This window comes from Callorhinus ursinus, unplaced genomic scaffold, assembly GCF_003265705.2.
Source record: "Callorhinus ursinus isolate GAN/ISIS: 27379988/994484 unplaced genomic scaffold, GSC_fseal_2.0 scaffold10, whole genome shotgun sequence".
In the NCBI taxonomy this organism is placed as follows: Eukaryota; Metazoa; Chordata; class Mammalia; order Carnivora; family Otariidae; genus Callorhinus; species Callorhinus ursinus.
Window position 1 is genome coordinate 54274928 of NW_027397072.1, and position 21609 is coordinate 54296536.

Below are 21609 nucleotides of genomic sequence, written 5' to 3' on the forward strand. Positions count from 1 at the left end.
ACTATATTTCCTCCATGGGGCGCCTGGGTGGCTCAGTCAGTTGAGCATCTGCCTTCGGCTCGGGTCACGATCCCAGCGTCCTGGGAATCCAGCCCCACGTCGGGCCCCGTGCTCAGCGGGGAGCCGCTTCCCCCTCACCCTCTGCTGCCTGTCTGCTTACTTGTGCTCTCACCCTCTCTCTCTCTGTGTCAAATAAATAAATAAAATCTTTAAAAAAAACTATATTTCCTCCTTCATTATCATTACATAAAATATAATTTTTTAGATTATTTACCATCAGCTTAATTGAATATAAACTAGAACATATTAAAGAACTGGAAATAAGGCAGAATGACTATTTAATAAGCAAATAGACATTCTCAGAAAATCAAGCCCTAAATAAAGCTCCAGAAGGTCTTCAGGTTTTCAATTGGTCCTATTTATTCTAATGTCATACCCAAGTCTAACAAGATGTGTTATCTGAATTCCTGAGTCTATGGCCATACCACCCTGAACGTACCCAATCTCGTCTGAATTCCCAATTGTCTACTCACAGTAGACAATAAAGTGGATAGGGCTTAGTAGGCGGTGCATTGGCAATGGGGAAAAATGACTGATGTTGGTCTGCAAGTGGAAAGATAAAAGCTATAGAAAAGCAAAGAAACCCAAAGACTCAAAAAGACTGCACTGGCTAGAAGCTATTGAGAGTAGGAACAAATGGCATAACATAACTTCAAAAGGTACTAAATATTTACCCGAGTTTATTGATTACCCTGTTTAAATGAAAACTTTATTTGAAAGTCAGACATTTCACATCTTTAGAAAGCCATAAAAATAGTTAAAATAGAGGAATTCCAGTTTCCTATCCAATAACTGTAGCCACCTAAATACTAATCACACCATACAAAAAATCAGAGATCAACAAATAGAACAAATAAAGCCACCTATATTCACATCTAAAGCACAATAGGAAACAGAGATGACCACAAAGTTTACATGTAAGAGGGGAAAGAAACACCAAATGCAACCAAATGTTACTATGCTGGAACAGAAAGTCAAGTGACAACTGGGAGGGAAAAAGAGAGGGAGTAAGAAGCTGGGGGTAAGCTAGGGGTAGTGGGGCACAGATAAGATCACTCCCTAAAATAGTCACACCTTGATTGAGAAATAATGAAAATATATCTCACATCCAGCAGCTCAATGGTCCAGCAAAATTGGGAACAATTTGGGCATCAATATGAATAATGATAATAATGGAATACAACACACTTTGAATACAAAATAATCCATGAGTTCATACAGAACTCAAGAAAGGGGCTGAGGCTAGGGCTGGGAGGAAAAGCTCATATTCATAAAAGAATGCCAACTAATGAAGAAATGATCAAACCAGAAAAATCACTATTTTGTAACTACCAATATAATAATTGACTCAGTAAAGATAGATGGATGTTAACTTTCAGGTGAGTGCTTCATGGGAAAAAGAATATTCCTGAAGTCTCAAAGCATCATTGCACAAATTACTCACAAAGGGAATTGTGTCTTTACTGGAGAAGTCTGACAGACACCACCTTCCCAAAGTGATCACACAACATCATCAACAATTTCGGGGCACCTGGGTAGCTTAGCCGGTTAGGCCTCTGACTCTTGATTTCAGCTCAGGTCATGATCTCAGTTGTGAGACTGAGCCCTGCATAGGGTGTGGATGGGTGTGGAGCCTGCTTAAGATTATTCTCTCTCTCCCTCTCCCTATGCCTCACCCCTGCTCGCACACATGCACGCATGCTCTCTCTCTAAAAATAAATTACCTAGAAAATGTAGTATATGATTGTTAAATAACATAAATGAAGTATAATTTTATTTCAGTCATTTCAGTAAAATTAATAAGCTTCTTCCTATTTAGTTGTAATTTTGTTCACTTCTTTATTTTAGACTAGGCACCACAAACTGGTACCCAGGTTTTTCATTCAGGTTTTTCTTTTCTTTCTTTTTTTTTTTTAAGTTTTGCTTTGAAAAGTATATGTACCTTCCATCTCACCATAGACTCCAGCATCCCCTATAATCTTCCACTGAGCACACTTCACTATTGTATACCTGGCCTCTTCAGGCATTTGAATTTGCAACTTGTGATTTTTTTTTAAGATTTATTTATTTGACAGAGAGAGAGAGAGAGAGAGAGAGACAGAGCGCACAAGCAGGGGGAGTGGCACGCAGAGGCAGAGGGAGATGCAGACTCCCAGCAGAGCAGGGGGAGCCCGATGCGGGACTCGATCCCAGGACCCAGGGATCATGACCTGAGACGAAGGCAGTTGCTTAACCAACTAAGCCACCCAGGCGCCCCGCAACTTATGATTTAAACTACACCTGTACTTTTAGATGCCATTTCTTCACATGTGGCATTGTGTACAAGATGCTGCTAGTTGCTTAATCAATAGCTATTCATTTCTTCTTCCATACTAATATTTATTCCAGTTTTATTGAGGATAAGAATGTACCCATTTAAAAATATCCAAGTGCCCAGAATTCCCTGTAGCTATGAATGGCCAAATGACAAGCTCTAGCAAAGGATATGAGTGTGTATTAACCACATTTTCTAGTTTCTGCATCTAATGTTTTGGTATTTCGCATCTTGGACTAAGGAAGGATTACCTCTCCCAGGGTTATGGGCTTCTTAGAGACGGTAAATGACTCACCTACAAGTATACCTTTCATAAGCAAACTAACCAATCTGGAGCCTGTACTCCCAATTATGGCTTTACCTGGCTCTTATGCTGCCCCAATCACCCCAGGGCTAAGCATCAGACAACTAGGGGCAGCCCCTACAGCGCAGAGCCCCATAACATTATTCAAACTAGACCATCCTACACCTGCTTACTTTGCCTTGCCCATTCATTGCTGAGAAAACCATAAGAAAGGCTTTCCTGCAGTTCCCCTAGCTCTGCCTTCTGCCTTCAACCAACCTCACGTGGCCCTGCATGGCCTTGTGTGCCCTTCTTTCTCTTGGGAACTGTGAGTAATAAATTATCTTTTCAATGCCAAGGATCTTCTAACTTGTTGGCCTCACCATTCCTGAACAAAACAACAAAATCTCCATTTTAAAACAGTGGAGCTTCTGGAAAGATTATTGTCTTCATGATAACCAGGAACAGGCTCAGCTGGCATGGACTTTTTTTTTGGTCTCTGCCTTTTTCTTTTCTTACTGTGTAAATGGGACACTTCAAGGTACAGCAACCATCTCATGACTGCAGGCATGCAAGCCACCTGCAAAGGATGAAAAAGGAGGAACACAGAAGAGGCCATTCCTTGAGTATCTGCACTGGCCCTGGAACTGACTGCCCCAGAGATTCTCTTACAAAACAAAGTTTTGATTAAGCTGCTGTTTGTCACCATTTCTGTTACTTGTAGCCAAAAGCAATTATGATTAATTTCCTTTACTCCAACTGTTATATTGATACTGGACATCTAATAATAAATTCATGTATGATCAGCTAGTCAGAGAAGCTAACCAAATTGAACATTCAAGCCCCCCAATTTTTTTTTAATATTAAAAAGGTTGCATAACATATGGCAGGAGCTGAAGGATACACAGGCTAACAGGTAATGCTGAAATCACCCCTATCCTTTGTTTTTGTTTTTTTAATATTTTATTTATTTATTTGCCAGAGAAAGAGAGATAGAGTGAGCATAATCAGGGGGAATGGCAAGCAGAGGGAGAGGTAGAAGCAGGCTTCCCGCTAAGCAGGGAGCCCCATGTGGGGCTCGATCCCAGGACCCAGGGATCATGACCTGAGCTGAAGACAGACGCTTAACTGACTGAGCCACCCAGGCACCCACCCCTATCCTTTGTTAACAAAAGATAAAATGATAGCAATTCTTCTTCAGATACTACAGAACAAACCAACCCTTTTTACTTGAATTCTTTATACTGTTTCTTGAACGGGGACAGGACCCTGTTTTTGTATCACTTTTGTATCGATAAAATGTGGATCCCTTATCTTTCATTTTCTGGGTCTAAATTGAATGTTTCATGCATTATGATAAGGACAAGTCTTTTCTCCCTGTCTTCATGTCTCGCTTTTAAGACATGAAGTTTGTGCTAAAAAAGATAAAGACATGAAAACATAAAAGAACTGTGATTTGCCAAATATTTATTTTTAGCATTTACTGAAGTCAAACAAAATGAAGATTTTCTTATGCTACTAGCAGAAATGCTTGGATGTTTTGAATCAAGGTCTCTGACCTATTTGTTTATTATTTCCAACATTCTAAAAATAAAAAACAAACCTGAATAAAGAAAAAGCATCAAAGCTACTGGATCCTGAAATAGAATACAATGGTATCTTTCATTTCACTTTTGCCTATATATATTTACTGAAAAACCAACAGCAGTTAATTTTTCTTAAAATGTTTCCCTAGAGAAATTTCTGAATATCACAGACATGTATAATGTATCTCATAAATACAATATCCCCATATAGCCTGGCTCCTATAAACATAAATGAACAGAGAAGAGGCAAGATTAGTTTTTTCCAATATAAATTACGTAACACACCAAATGCTTAAGATAATAAAAATTTTCTTGTATAATACTTTATAACTTACAGTGCTGTCACACAAGATTATCTGGTTTGCTCTATCAACAACAGAAAAATAAAAAACTGACAAATTCAAACTTTTGTGGTAGAGAAAAATAAAAAAAACCCTGGTATGGGATTTGGGCCTGTATTATGAGAAAACGCATAAACCTAAAGAAGCACAGGATCTATTTCAGACATAATTTACATAAAATATTTTCCTCAAACTTGTGTATGTGGCAGGTAAAGAAAATCTAAAATTAAGACTTGAATTAAGTAGAGACTAGTTACTGTAGTCTATGGCCATACCACCCTAAACACACCCAATCTCCTCTGATCTCAGAAGTTAAGCACGGTGGGGCCTGGTTAGTACTTGGATGGGAGGCTGGTTACTCTAAACCAGTTGACAAACCATGAAATTTTCTTATCAAGACTGCTTCCCAGTTATCAGATCCAGAACACACTCCAGAGTTCAATCAACACTGAAACTCTGTCATAACATTAGATAAGTCCATCTTATTCCTTAACATGGCAAAAGTTAGTTGATACAAAGTGTTTAATATTATTGCACTTGGAATGTACCAAAGTTCGTTTTCTGATATTAGCAAAGGGCAAGTTTGAGGAAACAAACTTGATTTTTGCCAGAGGGTCTCTAGACAGACTCCAGTAAGCTCTCTTTAAAAGGTTATTAATATACTGGATGTGAAATGGTCTTTGAAACTTGTGAAATACTTTCCCATAAGACTAATTGTATAATAGTAGTTAGGTTATCAGGCTACCTCACAAACATCTATTTAATCCACAATACTGGTGAAATATGGATCACTTAGATTTTTAAAAGTAAAATCCAATACCTTCTGAACTCCTAAGTCAAGGTTGCTGAATTGTTAGCCAATATGATGGAACTGTGCTGACTTGATGTCACTGAAATCTCAACTCAACCAACCTGTTTGGCTTGCAATGCTACTTGCAAAGTTAGTGAATGCTACCCAAATGTGAGAATCATCCTTATCATGAATATATTATGACAGAGGCAACATAATGAGTAAAAACAGAAGCAGAACTTAGGAAGACAAAACTGGGTTTAAACCCTCACTTGAGACTTCGGTAAATTAAAGTTTCTCAATAGTTATTTAATTCAGTTCAGCAGACATTTCTTCAAGAATCATCTGTGCCAAACATTATCAGTATGTCTAGAAGAGGTTTCCAACTCTAATTTTGCAACAGAATCATCTTCAGAGTTTTAAAAAATACAGATACCCAAATGCTACCTACAGAATAAAATTACCAGAGGAAGGAACTCAAACAGAGGTACGGAGGCATGTAAGGAGATGGCATATTCAGGCTGAGTGTATCCAGGAGACAGTTTAGAGAGCTTCATTTAGAAATAAATAAATATATATGAAATTTATATGACTATATACACATATGAAAAGTAATTCACCATATACCTACCACCTATCAGAATGGCCAAAACCCAAATCACTGACAACACAAAATACTGGTGAGATTGTGGAAAAACAGGAAATCATTCACTAATGATGGGAATGCAAAATGGTATAGCCACATTGAAAGATAGTTGCAGCTACTTACAAAACTAAACACACTCTTACCATATGATCCAGCAATTGAGCTCCTTGGTATTTTTACCCAGATGAACTAAAAACTTATGTCTACACAAAACCTTGCACGTGGATGTTTGTAATAGCTTTATTCATAATTGCCAGAACTTGGGAGTAACCAAGATATCCTTCGGTAGGTAAATGGATAAACTGTGGAACATCCAGACAATGGAATATTACTCATCACTAAAAAGCAATGAGAAGACATGCAGGAACCTTAAACACACATTACTAATTGAAACAAACCAATCTAGAGGCACCGGGGTGGCTCAGTCAGTTAAGCGTCTGCCTTCGGCTCAGGTCATGATGCCAGGGTCCTGGAATCGAGCCCCGAGTCAAGTTGGGCTCCCCACTCGGCAGGGAGTCTGCTTCTTCCTCTACCTCTCCACCCTCTCCTGCTCCTGCTCTCTCTCTCTTAAATAAGTAAAATCTTAAAAAAAAAAAAAAAGAAACCAATCTAAGAAAGTCTACATATACATACTGTATAATTCCAACTATATAATATTCTAGAAAAGGTAAAGCTATGGAGACAATAAAAAGTTCAGTAGTTGCCAGAGGTTGGGAGAAGAAGAAATAAAGGACAGAACACAGAGGATGTTTAGGGCAGTGAAACTATTCCATGCGATACTGTAATAGTTGATATGTGTCATTACACATTTGTTAAAACCCAAAGAATGTGCACCAAGAGTGAACCTTAGTGTTAAACTATGGACTTTGGATGATAATGACAAGTCAATATAGGTTCATCGACTACACCACTGTGGTGCAAGATGTTGATAGTGAGGGAGGTTGTGTGTGTGTATATGGAGGGGAAGAGGCAGAGGTATATATGGAAACTCTCTGTACTTTGCACTCACTTCTGCCATGAACCTAAAACTGCTCAGTAAAATAAAGCCTATTTTAAAAAAGAAAGATACATCCTATATAAAAGCAATGTCTCTGTAAGTTAAAGGGGAACAGTAATGTAATGTGATTATCCCACAAGCCTAGTCAGCACTTACCCACTCATCCAATATGTCATACGCTTTCTATCGTAGAGGCAGGAAACCATACATCATACATCCACTTAGCCTGAAGGCCTTTCCCTCTCTACCACCGACTCTCTACCTACCAGACTTCTAACTGTTCTGACACTTCAAAGTCAGCTCAACGTCACTGAATTCTTGAAACCTTCCCTGACCCCTCATCTTGACTGAGGGTTCCTTCCAATACCTCTCTGTATCATGGAACATTCTTTTCTGTTCGGCTCATGGTACTGAAACAAAACTTTTAATTAAATGTGACCTTTGAAAAGTCAGAGGTTATATCTAAAAATCCAGATTTCTTACTACTCTTGAAAAGAATAGGTCACTGTTACCAGGTGGGTATGGGAGTGAATAGCAGGGACCACATTACGGATCCCTTTCCTTGTGGCCTTCCCAAAACTAAGGCAGTTGTCATCTATGACACTGCTGCGATTTATTTACTATCATCCCTGTTTTTCTTACTCCCTCCAATTTCACTCACTCAAGGTGCCAACCTGGCTCTAGTCCCCATTTGAGGTTGCAACCACTGTTTAGTTACCTGTTTCTCTGTCTCTCATACCTATGAAACTCTAAGTTTCTTGAGAGTAACAACTTGTTTCTCTTTCACCCCTCCATTCTGACTGGTATATATTCAACTACTTTCTGAATTCACTAAATTATTAGTCAATAAAATAGGAAAAATGCTAACATTTAATCCATCATGAATGTTGCTTCATACACTTTAGCAGTTGATAGCACTGTTTCTTTACTACGCTTAAATTCACTTCAAAATTCTATATCCTTTTCACACCTAAGTTACAAGTAGGTTCTTGAGGGTTGGTATAATGAAAAGCAGAGACATGGAAAAGAAAGAGTTCATGTGTTTTGAAAGCCTACTATGTGCCAGGCACTGTACTAGGCTCAATAATTAAGGTGGCTGGTGGCGGGGGGAGGAATATCCAGCAGCTAGGAGTGCTTGGCACATCCCTCGGGACCAGGTAGGACCAGCATTCCAGAACAGCCAGTGAGCTTCTGCAACAAGCAGAAATAATACAGAGTTGCCAGGCCAGAGCAGTTACTGGTTATTTTGTGTAAACTTCGTAGGACACTTACAGCATTCTTACAAGTGGTGAACCCATGCCAGGAAAGAGTCTATACTAGAGCCCCTGACTATCTCCACCCACAACTGAGGGCCTCTTCTCTTTTCAATCAAAGCAGTCAATTCCATTACACCTGCCATTAGGAAGACTAACTAGATAGCCCTGTTGTCCTATTCCCTTGGAGGAAAAAGATCAGAAAGAAATGTGTCATATAATCCCTATCAAAACAGAAAAAGGAAAATTTGAAATCAGAAATAGTAGTTTTCACTTAATGGTATAACCAGCTTTTAAAAAAGAGTATAATCAGCTTTATTTAAGAAAAACTATAAAGTAAATAATTTGGCCTAAAGGTAGTCTGTTGCTTGAGATGCTGTACTGTAAAACCTTTTTTAAAAGTAAATTTTTTATTTAAGATAATTGTATGTTCACCTATAACTGGAAGATACAATACAGAAAAATCTCTTGTACCATTATCCCCAGTTTTCCCCAGTGGTAACATCTTGCAACACTATAATACAATATCCCATCCAGATATTGATATTGATATAGTCAAGATACAAAACATTTCCATCACCACAAAAATCCCTCATGTTGCTGTGTTATAGCCATACCAACTCCCTCCTACTCCCCTTCCCCCTTCTTGTAACTCCTGGCAACCAGGAATCTGTTCTCCATATTTATAATTTATCATTTTAATAACGTTATATAAATAAATTCATACAATATGTAACCTTTGGGATTGGCTGTTTTCACCAGGATAATTCCATGGAGATTCATTCTGCTGTAAAACCTTTAACTGGTATGGACCATAAAACAGAATACAACCTAGTAAAGTAACCAAAGACCTTGGGTTCACTGATGACCCCCACTAAAGCAAACGGCACAAGAAAATTAAATTTCACTGTGCTCTGTTATCTGTAAGGGTTTTCCTGCCACTGTAAAGATGTAAAGACATTCTTATCAAATTGTTTCACCACCAAGCCCATTTTACACACTGGAATTATAAACCTTTATACTTGTACGGCCATGAAGGCTTGTGAAACTTATCTCCAAAAAACATGACTTGTTAAGTGAGTTCCAAAATCATCATTATTAATCATCACATAGTAATAATTAATCATTATATTATGAATAATTTACAATGAACTTCCTGAATTTTCCTACTTTAAGTCCTTGCTCTCTCACACTACAAAAAAAAAAAAAAAGCCTCACGGGAATTGCTGCTGTTTGAAACATGCCCCAATAGTGAGTTGTTGTTGTTTGTTTTTTAAGATTTTATTTATTTGAGAGAGAGAGAGAGGGGGGGGGGGGGGGGGCGGGGAGGCACAGAGGGAGAGGAAGAAGCAGACCCACTGAGCAGGGAGCCTGGCAGGACTCAATCCCAAGACCCTGCCCCGGAGATAAGACCTGAGCGGAAGGCAGACGCTTAACCAACTGAGCCACCCAGTCACCTCAATCATGTTGAGTTTTAACCACTGCAAAGAAAGAAACACGACAGCTCCAAAATCTTTAAAACCACAAACTGATTTGTTTGTTCTTCAAATTTTTCCTTCAACACATTTAGGACATTGTTCATAACCACTTCTAATAGCTGCCAAACTTGGCAAGAGAATCTCATCACTGAATGATTATTTGAAAAGGAGAAGCAAAATTCTGACCAGAGAGACTAACTTTCTACTCCTTTTCTACTCCTTACCATTTTAAGACAGAAACCAACTAGGCTCATCTCACCTTAGCAAGCCTATAATACAAAGATCAAGCTACAAACAATGAAAGCGTCTGTAATCTGTTGCCATGTTTATAAAACATAAGCCTAAAATTCATCGATCTTTTAACCAGATCCACAGTACTCTGTACTGGTGATACAATTTGTTAAGCAAATCAAAACTCAATTGTCACCAGACATAAGATTTTTAGATGAAGCACATACTCTAAAATTTCATATATATGGAGAAAGAGAAGAGGGAGGGTGGAAGGAAAAAAAAACTCCCAGGCAGTTCTCTCAAATGTTTAAGTTAAACTATGGAGAAAAGTAACAGAATATTACCTAAACATGTAATTACTTGTCCAGTAAAAAAAATTAACAGCACCATAAGAGACTCTTAATCTCAGGAAACAAACTGAGGGTTGCTGGAGTAGAGGGGGGTGGGAGGGATGGGGTGGCTGGGTGATGGGCACTGGGGAGGGTATGTGCTATAGTGAGCGCTGTGAATTGTGTAAGACTGTTGAATCACAGATCTGTACCTCTGAAACAAATAATACATTATATGTTAATAAAAATAAATAAAATAAACGGCATGTAAACTTTAACTTTCTCAATAATTTTACTGCATATACACGTATGCACATGAACACATATACACACACCGCTTTAGGACAGATGTCCACATCGGAACCCCCAATTACCACTCCTTTTCCTCTCAGAGAAGGGTCCTAAGGCTAATATCAATGGTTCCACTTAGACACTGCAGGTTAGCCAGGACAATAGTCCACACTCTTTACTCTGATATTAGCTCACTAACACAGGTTTGTCTCCAGAGCCTAAGAGAAAACTTCTAGAGAGCAGAGACCCACATCTCATTCATCTTTGTAACACCACAGTGCTACCATCTGCAGATGTGCTACAAAGAGTAGGCACTAAAGAAATGCTGAATGTTAAAACGACAACATATGTTTGAGGTAGAGACCTATAAATTCCAAAATGCAACCGGAAAATTTTCAAACTCCTAAACATCCTAAAGAGGGTAGAGAATATATAGCTCAGTGGCACTACGTGTCCGAAATCTTTTGTGTGCCCTTTAAATAAACACTCTATGGCTCCATTTTCTCATCCGAACAATGAAGATAAGAGCACCTAACTTCAGAGGATTTTGAATGGGTTAAAAAGCTGGTATAGGTAAAGTCCTTAGATCACCGCCAGGAACATTACACACTACGTAAGGCTTAGCTGCTGATATTATTGAAAAAGACTATTAGAGCAAAAGTAAGGCTCATGCAGTCCGACAAGAGGCCAAAAGCTTAAAAGAAATTGTTCTAGGAAAGATTAAGATCAGAGGTTGGCAAACTTTTTCTGTAAAGGGCCAGATTCTACTATAAATACCGTAGCTTGTCAGGCCAAGAGACAATATCCTCAACCCTTGGGCCAATTATTCTCCCTGAAAGGCTAGCAGGCTTTTTGTTACATTTCACATTTTAAAAACTTAAGAACCATTCTTACTACGTGGGCCCGTATAAAAACAGGCTGGATTTGGACTCAGGGACTTTAGTTTGCCGACCTCTGGATAAGAATGTAATAATGATAATACAAGTCCGTGCTTTTTAAAGGCAACATAAGGAAACGTTTGTGAGTTGATTAAAGCTGACTGAAAAACGTGCTGCTCCCAAACTTCTAAAATCCAGACATGCAGGGCCGGTGTGGTGGGGAAGCCAGAAACGGGGAGTAGGGCTTCAGGAAACAGCGAGGACCTCGCACGGCTCTCTGGGTCCGGCAGAGCCTCCCTGCCACACTTACTCCCAGCAGCGGCCCGCGGCCGATCACCGTCTCCCCGGGGGCCAGGGCCACCCGGGGGCCGCCGTCCTGCGGCTGCAGCTCGAAGCCCCCGGACATGGCGGCGAGGACTACACCCCTTCGCAAGGAGACGGTCCCCGCAGCCGTTTCCGCCTTCCATGGACACGCGCGGGGCCAAGGCAGGCCCTCAGAAAAACGCAGGGGGAGGGGGAGCACAGGCTCCGCTCGAGTGTCTCCAGGCCTCGCTCAGCCGAGGCCCCAGCTCCGCGTCCGAGTCCCGCCTCCCCTCCCCGACCCGTGACGCGCGCCAGGATTCTTCCAACACTCCGCCTCCAAATTATTTTTTAAAAGCCCGGGTTAACCACCCCCCTACCCTTTCTCACCGCCCACCCGCCGTGGAGGATGCCGGGCCCTGTAGTCCTTGGCGCCTCCTTCTCCTCTCTTGCTGAGCTGAGACGCCCTGGTAAAACTACCACTCCCAAAAGGCAACGCGCGCATCTCTCTACGCCTGTACGAAATCCGAGTCAGCAAGGCGGAGCTACAGTGGGCGGGACTGGAGGGACTATGGCGAAGGATTCGAATTCCAAAGGATTTAATTCGCTGGAGGAGCTACCGAGGCACTGGAGGTAGGAGGGTCTTCCCTTCCAGCAGACGTCTGGACGGCTCAGCTTCGGCTCAGCTCCCTAGAACTGCGGTGACAGTCGGTGCTGACGGTTGTTATTGTCGCTTGTCATTGCTCCGTGTTCTTTGGACTCGGGCAGCTGCAGACTGCGCCAGACCCTCAAGGAGGGTGGCTCAGTGGGATGTGGGGTCATTCCTTCCGACCTGCGGGGTTGGTCTGCGCTGCCTCCCTATCCCTCCCTCCTTGTGACACCGGAAAAGGGGCGAGCTCTTACCGAACTAGAGAGGTAATTCAGCAAAGTATGGTTCATAAACAAGAAGGGGCAGAAGAGGAATAGTTGTCCAGGTATCCAGGCAAAACTGGACTTAAAAGAAGATGCCTAGTGGGAGTTTAAGAACCTCACCAAGGTACCCCCAACTGTTAAATTCAAAAAATTCATTTGCCTCCTGGGGAAGAACTGTAACGAGAGGATGCATTTTATTCACCATTGAGATTCTGGGACAAGTAACAAATGTTTAAATGCACGGTAATGTTCTCTTAATATGAAATTTTGTTCAAGAATATAGTAGTTTGGCTTGGTTTGTTTGATGGTGAGAGAGATGAGTTCCGTGGCAAAAACTTGCTCTTGACTCATGAATTTGTTTCTATCAGTTTGCTTTCTTACTTCCCCAAAACTTCGAGAGGAAGTTCTCTGTTGAGCAGAGGCATTAAAATTCTAACCACCAAAGCTAATTCGGATCATAAACAACCAAATGAATGGGAGCAACTGTGGCCTTGGCAAGTCCAGAAACATAGGTGAGTAACATGTCTAGAAAGGGGAATAATCATTAGCCGAATTAAAAAAAAGTATTTAACAAACCCCTCTTCCTGCACTGTCACACACACACACACACACACACACACACACACACACACACCCATTATAAAAGAAAGTGCAGCACGGAATAAACTGATTTTTAATATGAGCTGTCTTTATATGCAAAAAGCTCCATGCTCTCAACTGATTTTGGAAGTCAACCCATCTTTAATTATATGCTGTACCTAGCTGAATTATAAACATTGTTTATAGCTGTTAGTTACATAATTATGCATGTAGGATAGCTTCAAGAGGCCATTTCTAAAACACTAATCTTATAACTGTACTGAATATTTGAGACCTTGTGTCATTATAACCTGGACTTCAACCTCCTGTCCGTTTCAGATAGTATTTATGTCATCTGTGAGCACCTACCCATTAGGTACAAGTAGATAAATAATTATATATACTACAAAAGTCCATCAGATTTATGATTAAATCATAGATTGTAGATGAAGAACTGAATGACAAGGCATCAGCGCCCACAGACAAGTATTTAGGAGTTGAAGAGAATTGAATCATACACATTTTTCAGAAGTATTTTTGACAAATGCTTGGAATCAAATAGGTTCCCACAATAGTCATTTCTACTATTAAACTCAAATTATAGTCTGTGAAGAATCACTTCTCTTTTTTAGATAATGTTCTCTGGGAGCAGAAAAACAAATGTTTAGAAACAAACCCATTTACTAAAAACATTTTCAAAGAAGAAGGGAAGTAACATGTGTTGAGTGCCTCCCATGTGCAATTCAGATGTGAAGCTAGATGCTTTACACATAATCCCTGTTAATCCCTGTAAGAACACACAGGAGAGATGCATCATTGGCCCCATTTTACAGGTTGAAAAACTCAAAGTTAAGGTTCTTTCAATCATACCCAGAATGTATCTGGTTCAGAGTAGGTTCTGTCATCTGATCTGAAGAGACTGAGCATGTTTAAACTTTGCCTTCTAGGTTACATATGAGGATAATCTGCTAAAACATCAAGCTATGCAGAAAAACTCCAAGAGGAACAATAATTCAAGACTTTCTGGCATAGAATCGAATTCTGTGGATGCTGAGAAGGAAAAAAAAGAGAGTCAAAATAACTTTGTTGAACTGCTGCCTCCAGAAGTTACTTTTAAAATTTTCAGTCAGCTAGACATTCGGAGTTTGTGCAGGGCTTCAGTAACCTGCAGGAGCTGGAATAACACAGTAAGAAACAGTGACTCCTTGTGGAAACCTCATTGCTTGACTCTAAGAGCTGTGTGCCAAAGAGAAATAGACGATGATCTAGAAAGTGGATATTCCTGGAGAGTAAGTTTAGTCTTTGTAGTCTGCAGTGTTCTTGACAATATGGTGGTAGGTTTGAGCCAACCCCACCTTCTGCCTGAGGAGGTAGGATTTCAGAGACGGAGTGGCATACAGAGCGTGTTGGCTTTTGGAGTTGAAGTTGAATTATTCTTCTCCTACAAACCACACCATCCCATCCATCCTTTTACATTTCTTTAAATCCTAAATTTAGGCACATTCCTCTGTTAGCTACTTCATTCTACTTTATCCAAAACTCACAGCAAATTCCATGGCTCATTTTGCTTATGTACACGGATACATACGCCCACACACACACATACACACACAACACATTTATTAGTATATGTGTGTATCAGTGTAAATACTTAATCTTCTTTTCAGCCCTGTCAATCAGCTCCTCTAGTTTTAAACAAACTCACTGACCAACCACCTACTACATTCTTTAACAGTGATGATTTACCTCTTTCAGGTAATACTATTGAGGAATTACCAGAAGAGTAAAGTGAAACACGAATGGCTAAGTGGCAGATACAGCAACATATGTTCTCCTCTGAGCCTACCAGAAAAAATCATGTACCCAATGGATGTAGATACATGGGGGGAGATTCTAGAAGCAGAACTGGAAAGATAAGCCAGAAAACTACAAAGATCTTGTAACTCTGAGACTTTCAAACAAAAATGACTCTTAGGTTCATTTTTTTGTTTACCATTTTAATGGTTAACATTTAAAAGAAAACTAAGTAGAAGATATTATGAAAGTCAAACTTTGTTTTTATTCTGTACTTTCATAAAAATTTTTCTGGTTTTATTGTAAGGTAGAAAAATCATGAAATGTTGTGTATGTAGGAAATACTATACGGATAGAGTGATTTCAAAATGTATTGCTTCATGTATTTGTATCAGCATATTGCAGTACTCTAATGACAAGAGAGTTTGATTGGTATTTTCTACTGAATAGTAATTCAAACATTCAGGAAACCATTTGAAGAAACTGATTAGAGATTCATTCAGCAGTAGGCATAATTAGGCTCTTAACTGGAAGTAGACAACACTAGGAAGACTACCTAAATGAAATTAATCACTATATATTTAAATGTAGAGTGTAATACACTTATATTTCAATAACTTAAAATGTCTATTTCAGTGGAATCAGATTGAATTGTCAAACATTGAGCCCATCTTAAAATGTGTTAAACTTGTGGTTTAGTTTAAAATTAACCTGATCAGAAGGCTAAAACTTGTGAGACTAAGATTCCCATTACTTGCCTACAGACCTGGAACTGCTCTCAGGGACAATGGAAAGTTTCCGGTAACACTTGAACTGCCACACTGTTTTTCTTGGTAAAAGCTTTCTTTCCAACAGCTTTATAGCACCATCTAGTGTACGCCTCGTAGATAACCAAGGCAAAGGACTTAAGGTCCTTTTTGTTTTCCTCACATTTAAAAGAAAAAAATATATATTATTTTAGAGAACGCTATATACCTGACTTAAGTTTATAGCTCTTCAGGAACCTTCAGTTTAACTTTAGTTCTCTTTTTCTTAAAAGTAGATGGTATAGTACTCACCATACCAGATTGTTCGTTCTGAATCTGTGGTCAGCATCATAGTAAAAAGTGTCTACAAAACATTTTAGTTAGTATGGCATTTTCTTCTTAAATTGTGCTCCATAGCACAAAAAAGAAGCATCCAGGAAACCTGTATCTAACAAATAGACACAATATCAGAAAGATGCCTCATTCTATACAAATTCCCCTCGTTGGATCAAGCAGGTGAGGATCGGCTGGAAGGAGCCTTGAAGATCAGGCAGTGCAGTCTCTAGGACTAGTTAACAATCCCTTCTAGAGAAATTCCTCTCACGCTCCCACCCACCAAACTCTCTTCTTGGCAGACTCTTTTGTAAAACTTACCCTCTTGACCTGGAAACCATCTCTAGATCCTACCATTCTGGATTAAGTGACCTTCAATGGAGTTCCCATAGTTCTTTGCACATACCACTCTTAAAGCTGTCTACTACATTAAAATGTATCTGTTTTATTTGTCTGCCTCCCCTGTTAGACTGTGAGCTTCTTGAAGGCAGGGACCATTTATTTATTTTTATGTTCCCCGAACCTGGAATACAGTAGGTATTCCATAAAGATTTGTTAAATTATTTCTGTATTATTTATTTTAATCCTACCCAGATTGTATAATAAAAATAATTTGCTATATTGTTAGTGGACAAGACTGTACTGAAATGCAGTGTGCAACCCATAAGGTAGATGGGATGCTTACTATTAATGCAAATACATGAATAATTGTTTTAGTCTTCTCAAAAGCTGTAAGAGAGAAACAGGAAAATAGAAATGTTTTGTTTTATGTCTTGGAATAAACACCTGAAAATCAACTTAACCCAAAAGTATCACTTATTTTCAATTATTAGGTCACCCCAATGAGTTTTAAGTATGATTTTGCAAGTTATATGAATAATCTTTAGTTTGGTTGTTTTTAGTACTGTAGCATTAAAATTATTTTATATAATAAGTTATAAGCTATGATCATATTCTACACAGAAAGGAAAGTTTGGTAACTTAATGATAAATTTTATGGTATGGGCCTAGAATGAACTGTACATTTATCAGACCAAGCCATTAGCATCTGAGAACATGAGTGGGTGGAGTAGAATGGAGGGAAGGAGTGCTCTTACTCATAGATAAAATAACATGTTACATAGGCACAGTTTCGTTGTTGCATAGAACAACAACATAGAATATTGTTGGCATAGAGTATTAAGGAGTTTCCAGTGTTATCTGATATTTAATCAGTTCAAGAGCTAGTATTTTTTTTAATTTAGAAACCTTTCTTTAGTTGCTTCTAGTCTATAACCCAGTCTTAGACCAGAACATAATCACCAATAAAATCTGTATGAATATAAGCTTTAGACCTTAGAATACCCAAGTAAATAAAAGCCTAATTTGAAAAATATACCACTAACCACTTTAATTTCATCTTTGCTTTGATTTCATATAATATCTTCTCTCCAAAACTTCAAATGCCCTAATAATAACAAAAATAAGACGACTAGTAACATCATGGGAAGAATACATAAGATGAAAGAGCACACATTTTTATTTACAGTAGAATTGAAAGACTGAAATCATCAAATAGATGAAATTAGGTCAACAATGGAGAAAGTTGATTAATTGTAATAGCCAACAGTTATTGAGTACCTACTCGGAACCAAGCATAGTGCTTCTATAGGGGATACTATTATGCTACACCCTTTCTATGGATGAGGAAAATGAAAATTAGAGAATGATCTTATCTATGTAGTTCGTCACCACCCCCCAGCACCTATGAGTATGTAACATGCAGTAAGTGCTCAATAAATTTTTATTGAATGAATTAAAAACTTACCTGAGATTGAGTAACTTGAATGAAGAAGCCAAGAATGTTCCCCCAACTTTTTATTTTGAAAAATTTCAAACACAGAAAAGTAAAAATATATGACAAAAAACTCATGTATATCCTCACCTAGATATACCAGTTGTTAACATTTCCACATTTGTTTTATTTATTATTTATTTTTGCTGAAGCTTTGGAAACTAAGTTGCAGACATGATGATACTTTACCCCTAAATACGTCAACATGCATCTCCTAAGAATAAGTACATTCTCCTATATGCAATACCATCATCACATCTAAAATTTTTATATTGATTCAATAATATAATCTAATTTACAATCCTTATTTAAATTTTCTTAATGGCCACAAAAATATATAGGTTTTTTTTCCAATTCAGGACCCAAACAAGGTTTACAAGTGCATATCATTTTTTATGTCCCCTTAATCTCTTTTAACCAGAAGCATCATGCTGCCATTGGTTTTGTTTTTCAGAATATTGACTTGTTGGGTTTTTTTTTTTAAGAATTCAGGTTGGTTTTCTTATAGAATGTTCTGTAAATGATTTGTCTGATCATCTCTTCATGATTTGATTCAGGTAAAACATATTTAGCAATTATGGTGGATGTAATAGGCTTCTTAATGCACCACATTAAAAGGCACATAATGTCTGATTGTTTTACTGTGTGACAGAGTAAGTCTGATTATTTGATTGAGGTGGTAATCATCAGATCTCTCCGTTCAAAGGGATATTTTCCCATAAAGCCAAAATTTCTTTTTTCAAGAACCTGTTTCTAGAGTATTCCCCTTTGACTGACCCTATGCTAAATGCTTTATAACATTTTCTTATTTCATCTTCATAATTAGACTTTCAAAGAACACAAGAAGTCATCTTCAAGGTATTTTGCAGTTAATCTAAATATCAATGTAAGAAGATGTAAAGCCACTATTTAAACCCAAATCTCTTTGACTTCAGAGACAAAGTTTTGAACCACTAGAGTATAGTGCCTTTTATAATTTTGACACTTAGTCCCTACACTGAAGCAACACGAAGGACTAAGATTAACAGGGAACACCTCCCGTACAAATATCTAGAAAATGAGAGGAAATCAATATTAGACATATAGAACTTAACATTTCTGCTAATAGTAGAACAGTTAATTCTAAGCCTTCCTACATAGGACAACTTGAAAACCTGAAGCAAAAAAATTTATTCTACCTGAAGGCATCATAGAGTTAACAATGTAGTAAAGAAATATTAGACCAGTTTCTGGAAAAAGAAAGAGAAGCAGAGAGGTAAGCCCATGATTAAGATTAATCTTACCATGGAGCATTTGCCAATTTCTGCAAGAGCAACTGCAAGATTAAACAGATTCTGAAAGCTTCTCAAGATTATGAGGACAATGAGTGGAATCTAGGACTCACTAAGAGTAGGAGAATGAGGAAACCCTCTCCTTAGTAACTCCCCTCTTGTAGTTTGGGACCCAGAAGGACTCCACCCTAAGCAGCCATAGGAATGGGAGTGGCCTGGAAGTACACAAAATCTCACAAGAGAATCATGCACTTTCAAAACACCTCAGTCTCTGAAACTGGCATCTGAGGATCCCAGAATAATAATGCCCCAGACAGCTGGCAGAAGCAAAAAAAGTCCTCCCTGGAGAAAGATATCAACTTTGTAGACTTCGCATTATGTCTGCGAACATTTTTTAAAATCAGTGTCTGATGCATACACACACACGTACAGACACACATATAAATAAGGGGTCATGATAACATAAATAAAAACAGAAAGACACAATAGAAAAGACCCACAGTTGGAGTTATCAGATGAAGCCTCCAAAATAACAAAGCTTGAGGTAATCAATGAGATAAAAGGTATGCTGAAAATTTCAACAAAAGGACTGAAAATAATAAAAAGAGCCAAGCGGGAATTTTACAACTAAAAAGAATGGCACATTAAAAAAAGCAATGTTAAAAAAAGTGATCTGCTATTTAACAGCAGATTAAACCCAGCTGAAGAGAGGGGAAAGCATTCGTGAATCTGAAGATAGGAGCAAAGAAAATATCCAGAATGAAGTAAGGAGAGAAAAAGAATGAAAAATACAGAACAGAGGGCAGTGGGAAAATATTAATAAAGTGTGAAGGTCTAATATATGTGTAGTTAGAGACCAAGAAGACAAGACGGGATAGAATGAGGCAGAAGCAATTTTGAAGCAAGGACAGCTACGAACTTTCTAAAACTGATGAGAAACCACAATTCATAAATTCAAGAAGCCCTACAATCTGCAAACATGTTAAATAAATCATATACTCACTAAACTGTAACACAGTAAATCTGCTAAAAAGTAAAGACCAAGAGAAAAATGACAGCAGCCAAAGAGAAAGGAAAACTACCTCTGGATGAGCAATAATTAAATTGAATGTTTTTTTTTTTTTCTTAACAAGAACAAAAAAAATGTTATCTTCAAAGAAACTTTCAGAAGAAGCAAACCACCAACCTAGAATTCTGTACCCAGAAGAAATACTTCTCAAAAAGGAAGATGAAGCAAAGACATGCTCAAGAACAAAAAATCTTGAGAGAGCTCTTCATGAACAGACTTCTATTCAAAAGGTAAAAGGAATATGTTCCCAGATTTCATCTGGTTGAAGTATAGGAAACACTAGGAAGCAAGAAAAGTGGTAAATATGTGGACAAATCTCAATGAATAACAAGCATAAGACAATAATAAAATACAAAGTGAATTAAAATTACAGGATAACAATGGCATTTAAGTAGGGAAGACATAAATGGGATTAAAATTCAAATTTCTTGCATTGTCTGAGAAGAAAGTAAAAAAGCCAATTAATGCTCTGCTTTGGAAAGTAATAGGTATGTGAAGTAATCTCTATGGTAAACTCTGAAGGAATTGTAAAGTAATATATAACTACCAAACTAAAATGTAACTATCAAGGTAAAATGGAATAATTTAAAAATAATGAACACAAGAAAAGACAGTGACATAAAACAAGCAGAATAAACAAAATAGTAAGATGGGAATTTTCAACCCAAATATATCTGTAATTATAGTTAATATAAGTACACTAAATGCTCTAATGAAAAGATAAAGAGACCAGATTGCATTTTTTAAAACTATAGGCATTTTATAAGAGATACATCAAAACATAAGGATACAGGGACGCCTGGGTGGCTCAGTCATTAAGCGTCTGCCTTCGGTTCAGGTCATGATCCCAGGGTCTTGGGATGGAGCCCCATGTCAGGCTCCCTGTTCAGCAGGAAGCCTGCTTCTCCCTCTCCCACTCCCCCTGCTTGTGTTCCCTCTCTCGTTCTGCCTCTCTGACAAATAAATAAAATCTTAAAAAAAAAAAAAACAACAACAACATAGAGATACATAAAAGTTTAAAGTAAAAAGATGGAAAATTATATACTGTGCAAACAGCAACCAAAGGAAAGTTGGTACACCTAATATCAGACAAATTAAACTTTAAGGGAAAATGCACTACTAGAGATTTTTTACAAAACTATATAAGGATAAAAAAACCATTCGCTCACAAAGATTAACTTTTTTTCTATTCACATGAATTTAATAACACAGGGGTGCCTGGGTGGTTCAGTTGATGAATTTAATAACACAACATGAACATATGGAAATAAAATTTTTTTAAAGATTTTATTTA

General features: G+C 38.1%; 2 protein-coding genes across 3 annotated transcripts in view; one reads left to right on the forward strand and one right to left on the reverse strand.

The window, feature by feature from the left end:
• APLF (aprataxin and PNKP like factor) overlaps positions 1 to 12092 on the reverse strand; it is an 88704-nt gene extending 76612 nt beyond the window's left edge. For both annotated transcript variants that reach the window (XM_025868553.2, XM_025868552.2), the window contains exon 1: positions 11788 to 12092. Coding sequence is in view for 1 of the 2 variants with exons in the window: in XM_025868552.2 (XP_025724337.1) it covers positions 11788 to 11883 (96 nt within the window). In the remaining variant the exon portion in view is untranslated. The remainder of the gene's footprint in view (positions 1 to 11787) is intronic.
• A 219-nt stretch (positions 12093 to 12311) lies between these two features.
• FBXO48 (F-box protein 48) lies at positions 12312 to 16976 on the forward strand. The gene is made up of 4 exons (XM_073897630.1): positions 12312 to 12410; positions 13058 to 13201; positions 14216 to 14557; positions 15024 to 16976. Exons 3-4 carry the CDS (start codon positions 14252 to 14254, stop codon positions 15183 to 15185), a joined length of 468 nt encoding a protein of 155 aa, XP_073753731.1. The 5' UTR covers positions 12312 to 12410; positions 13058 to 13201; positions 14216 to 14251; the 3' UTR covers positions 15186 to 16976.
• Positions 16977 to 21609: the final 4633 nt, after the last annotated feature.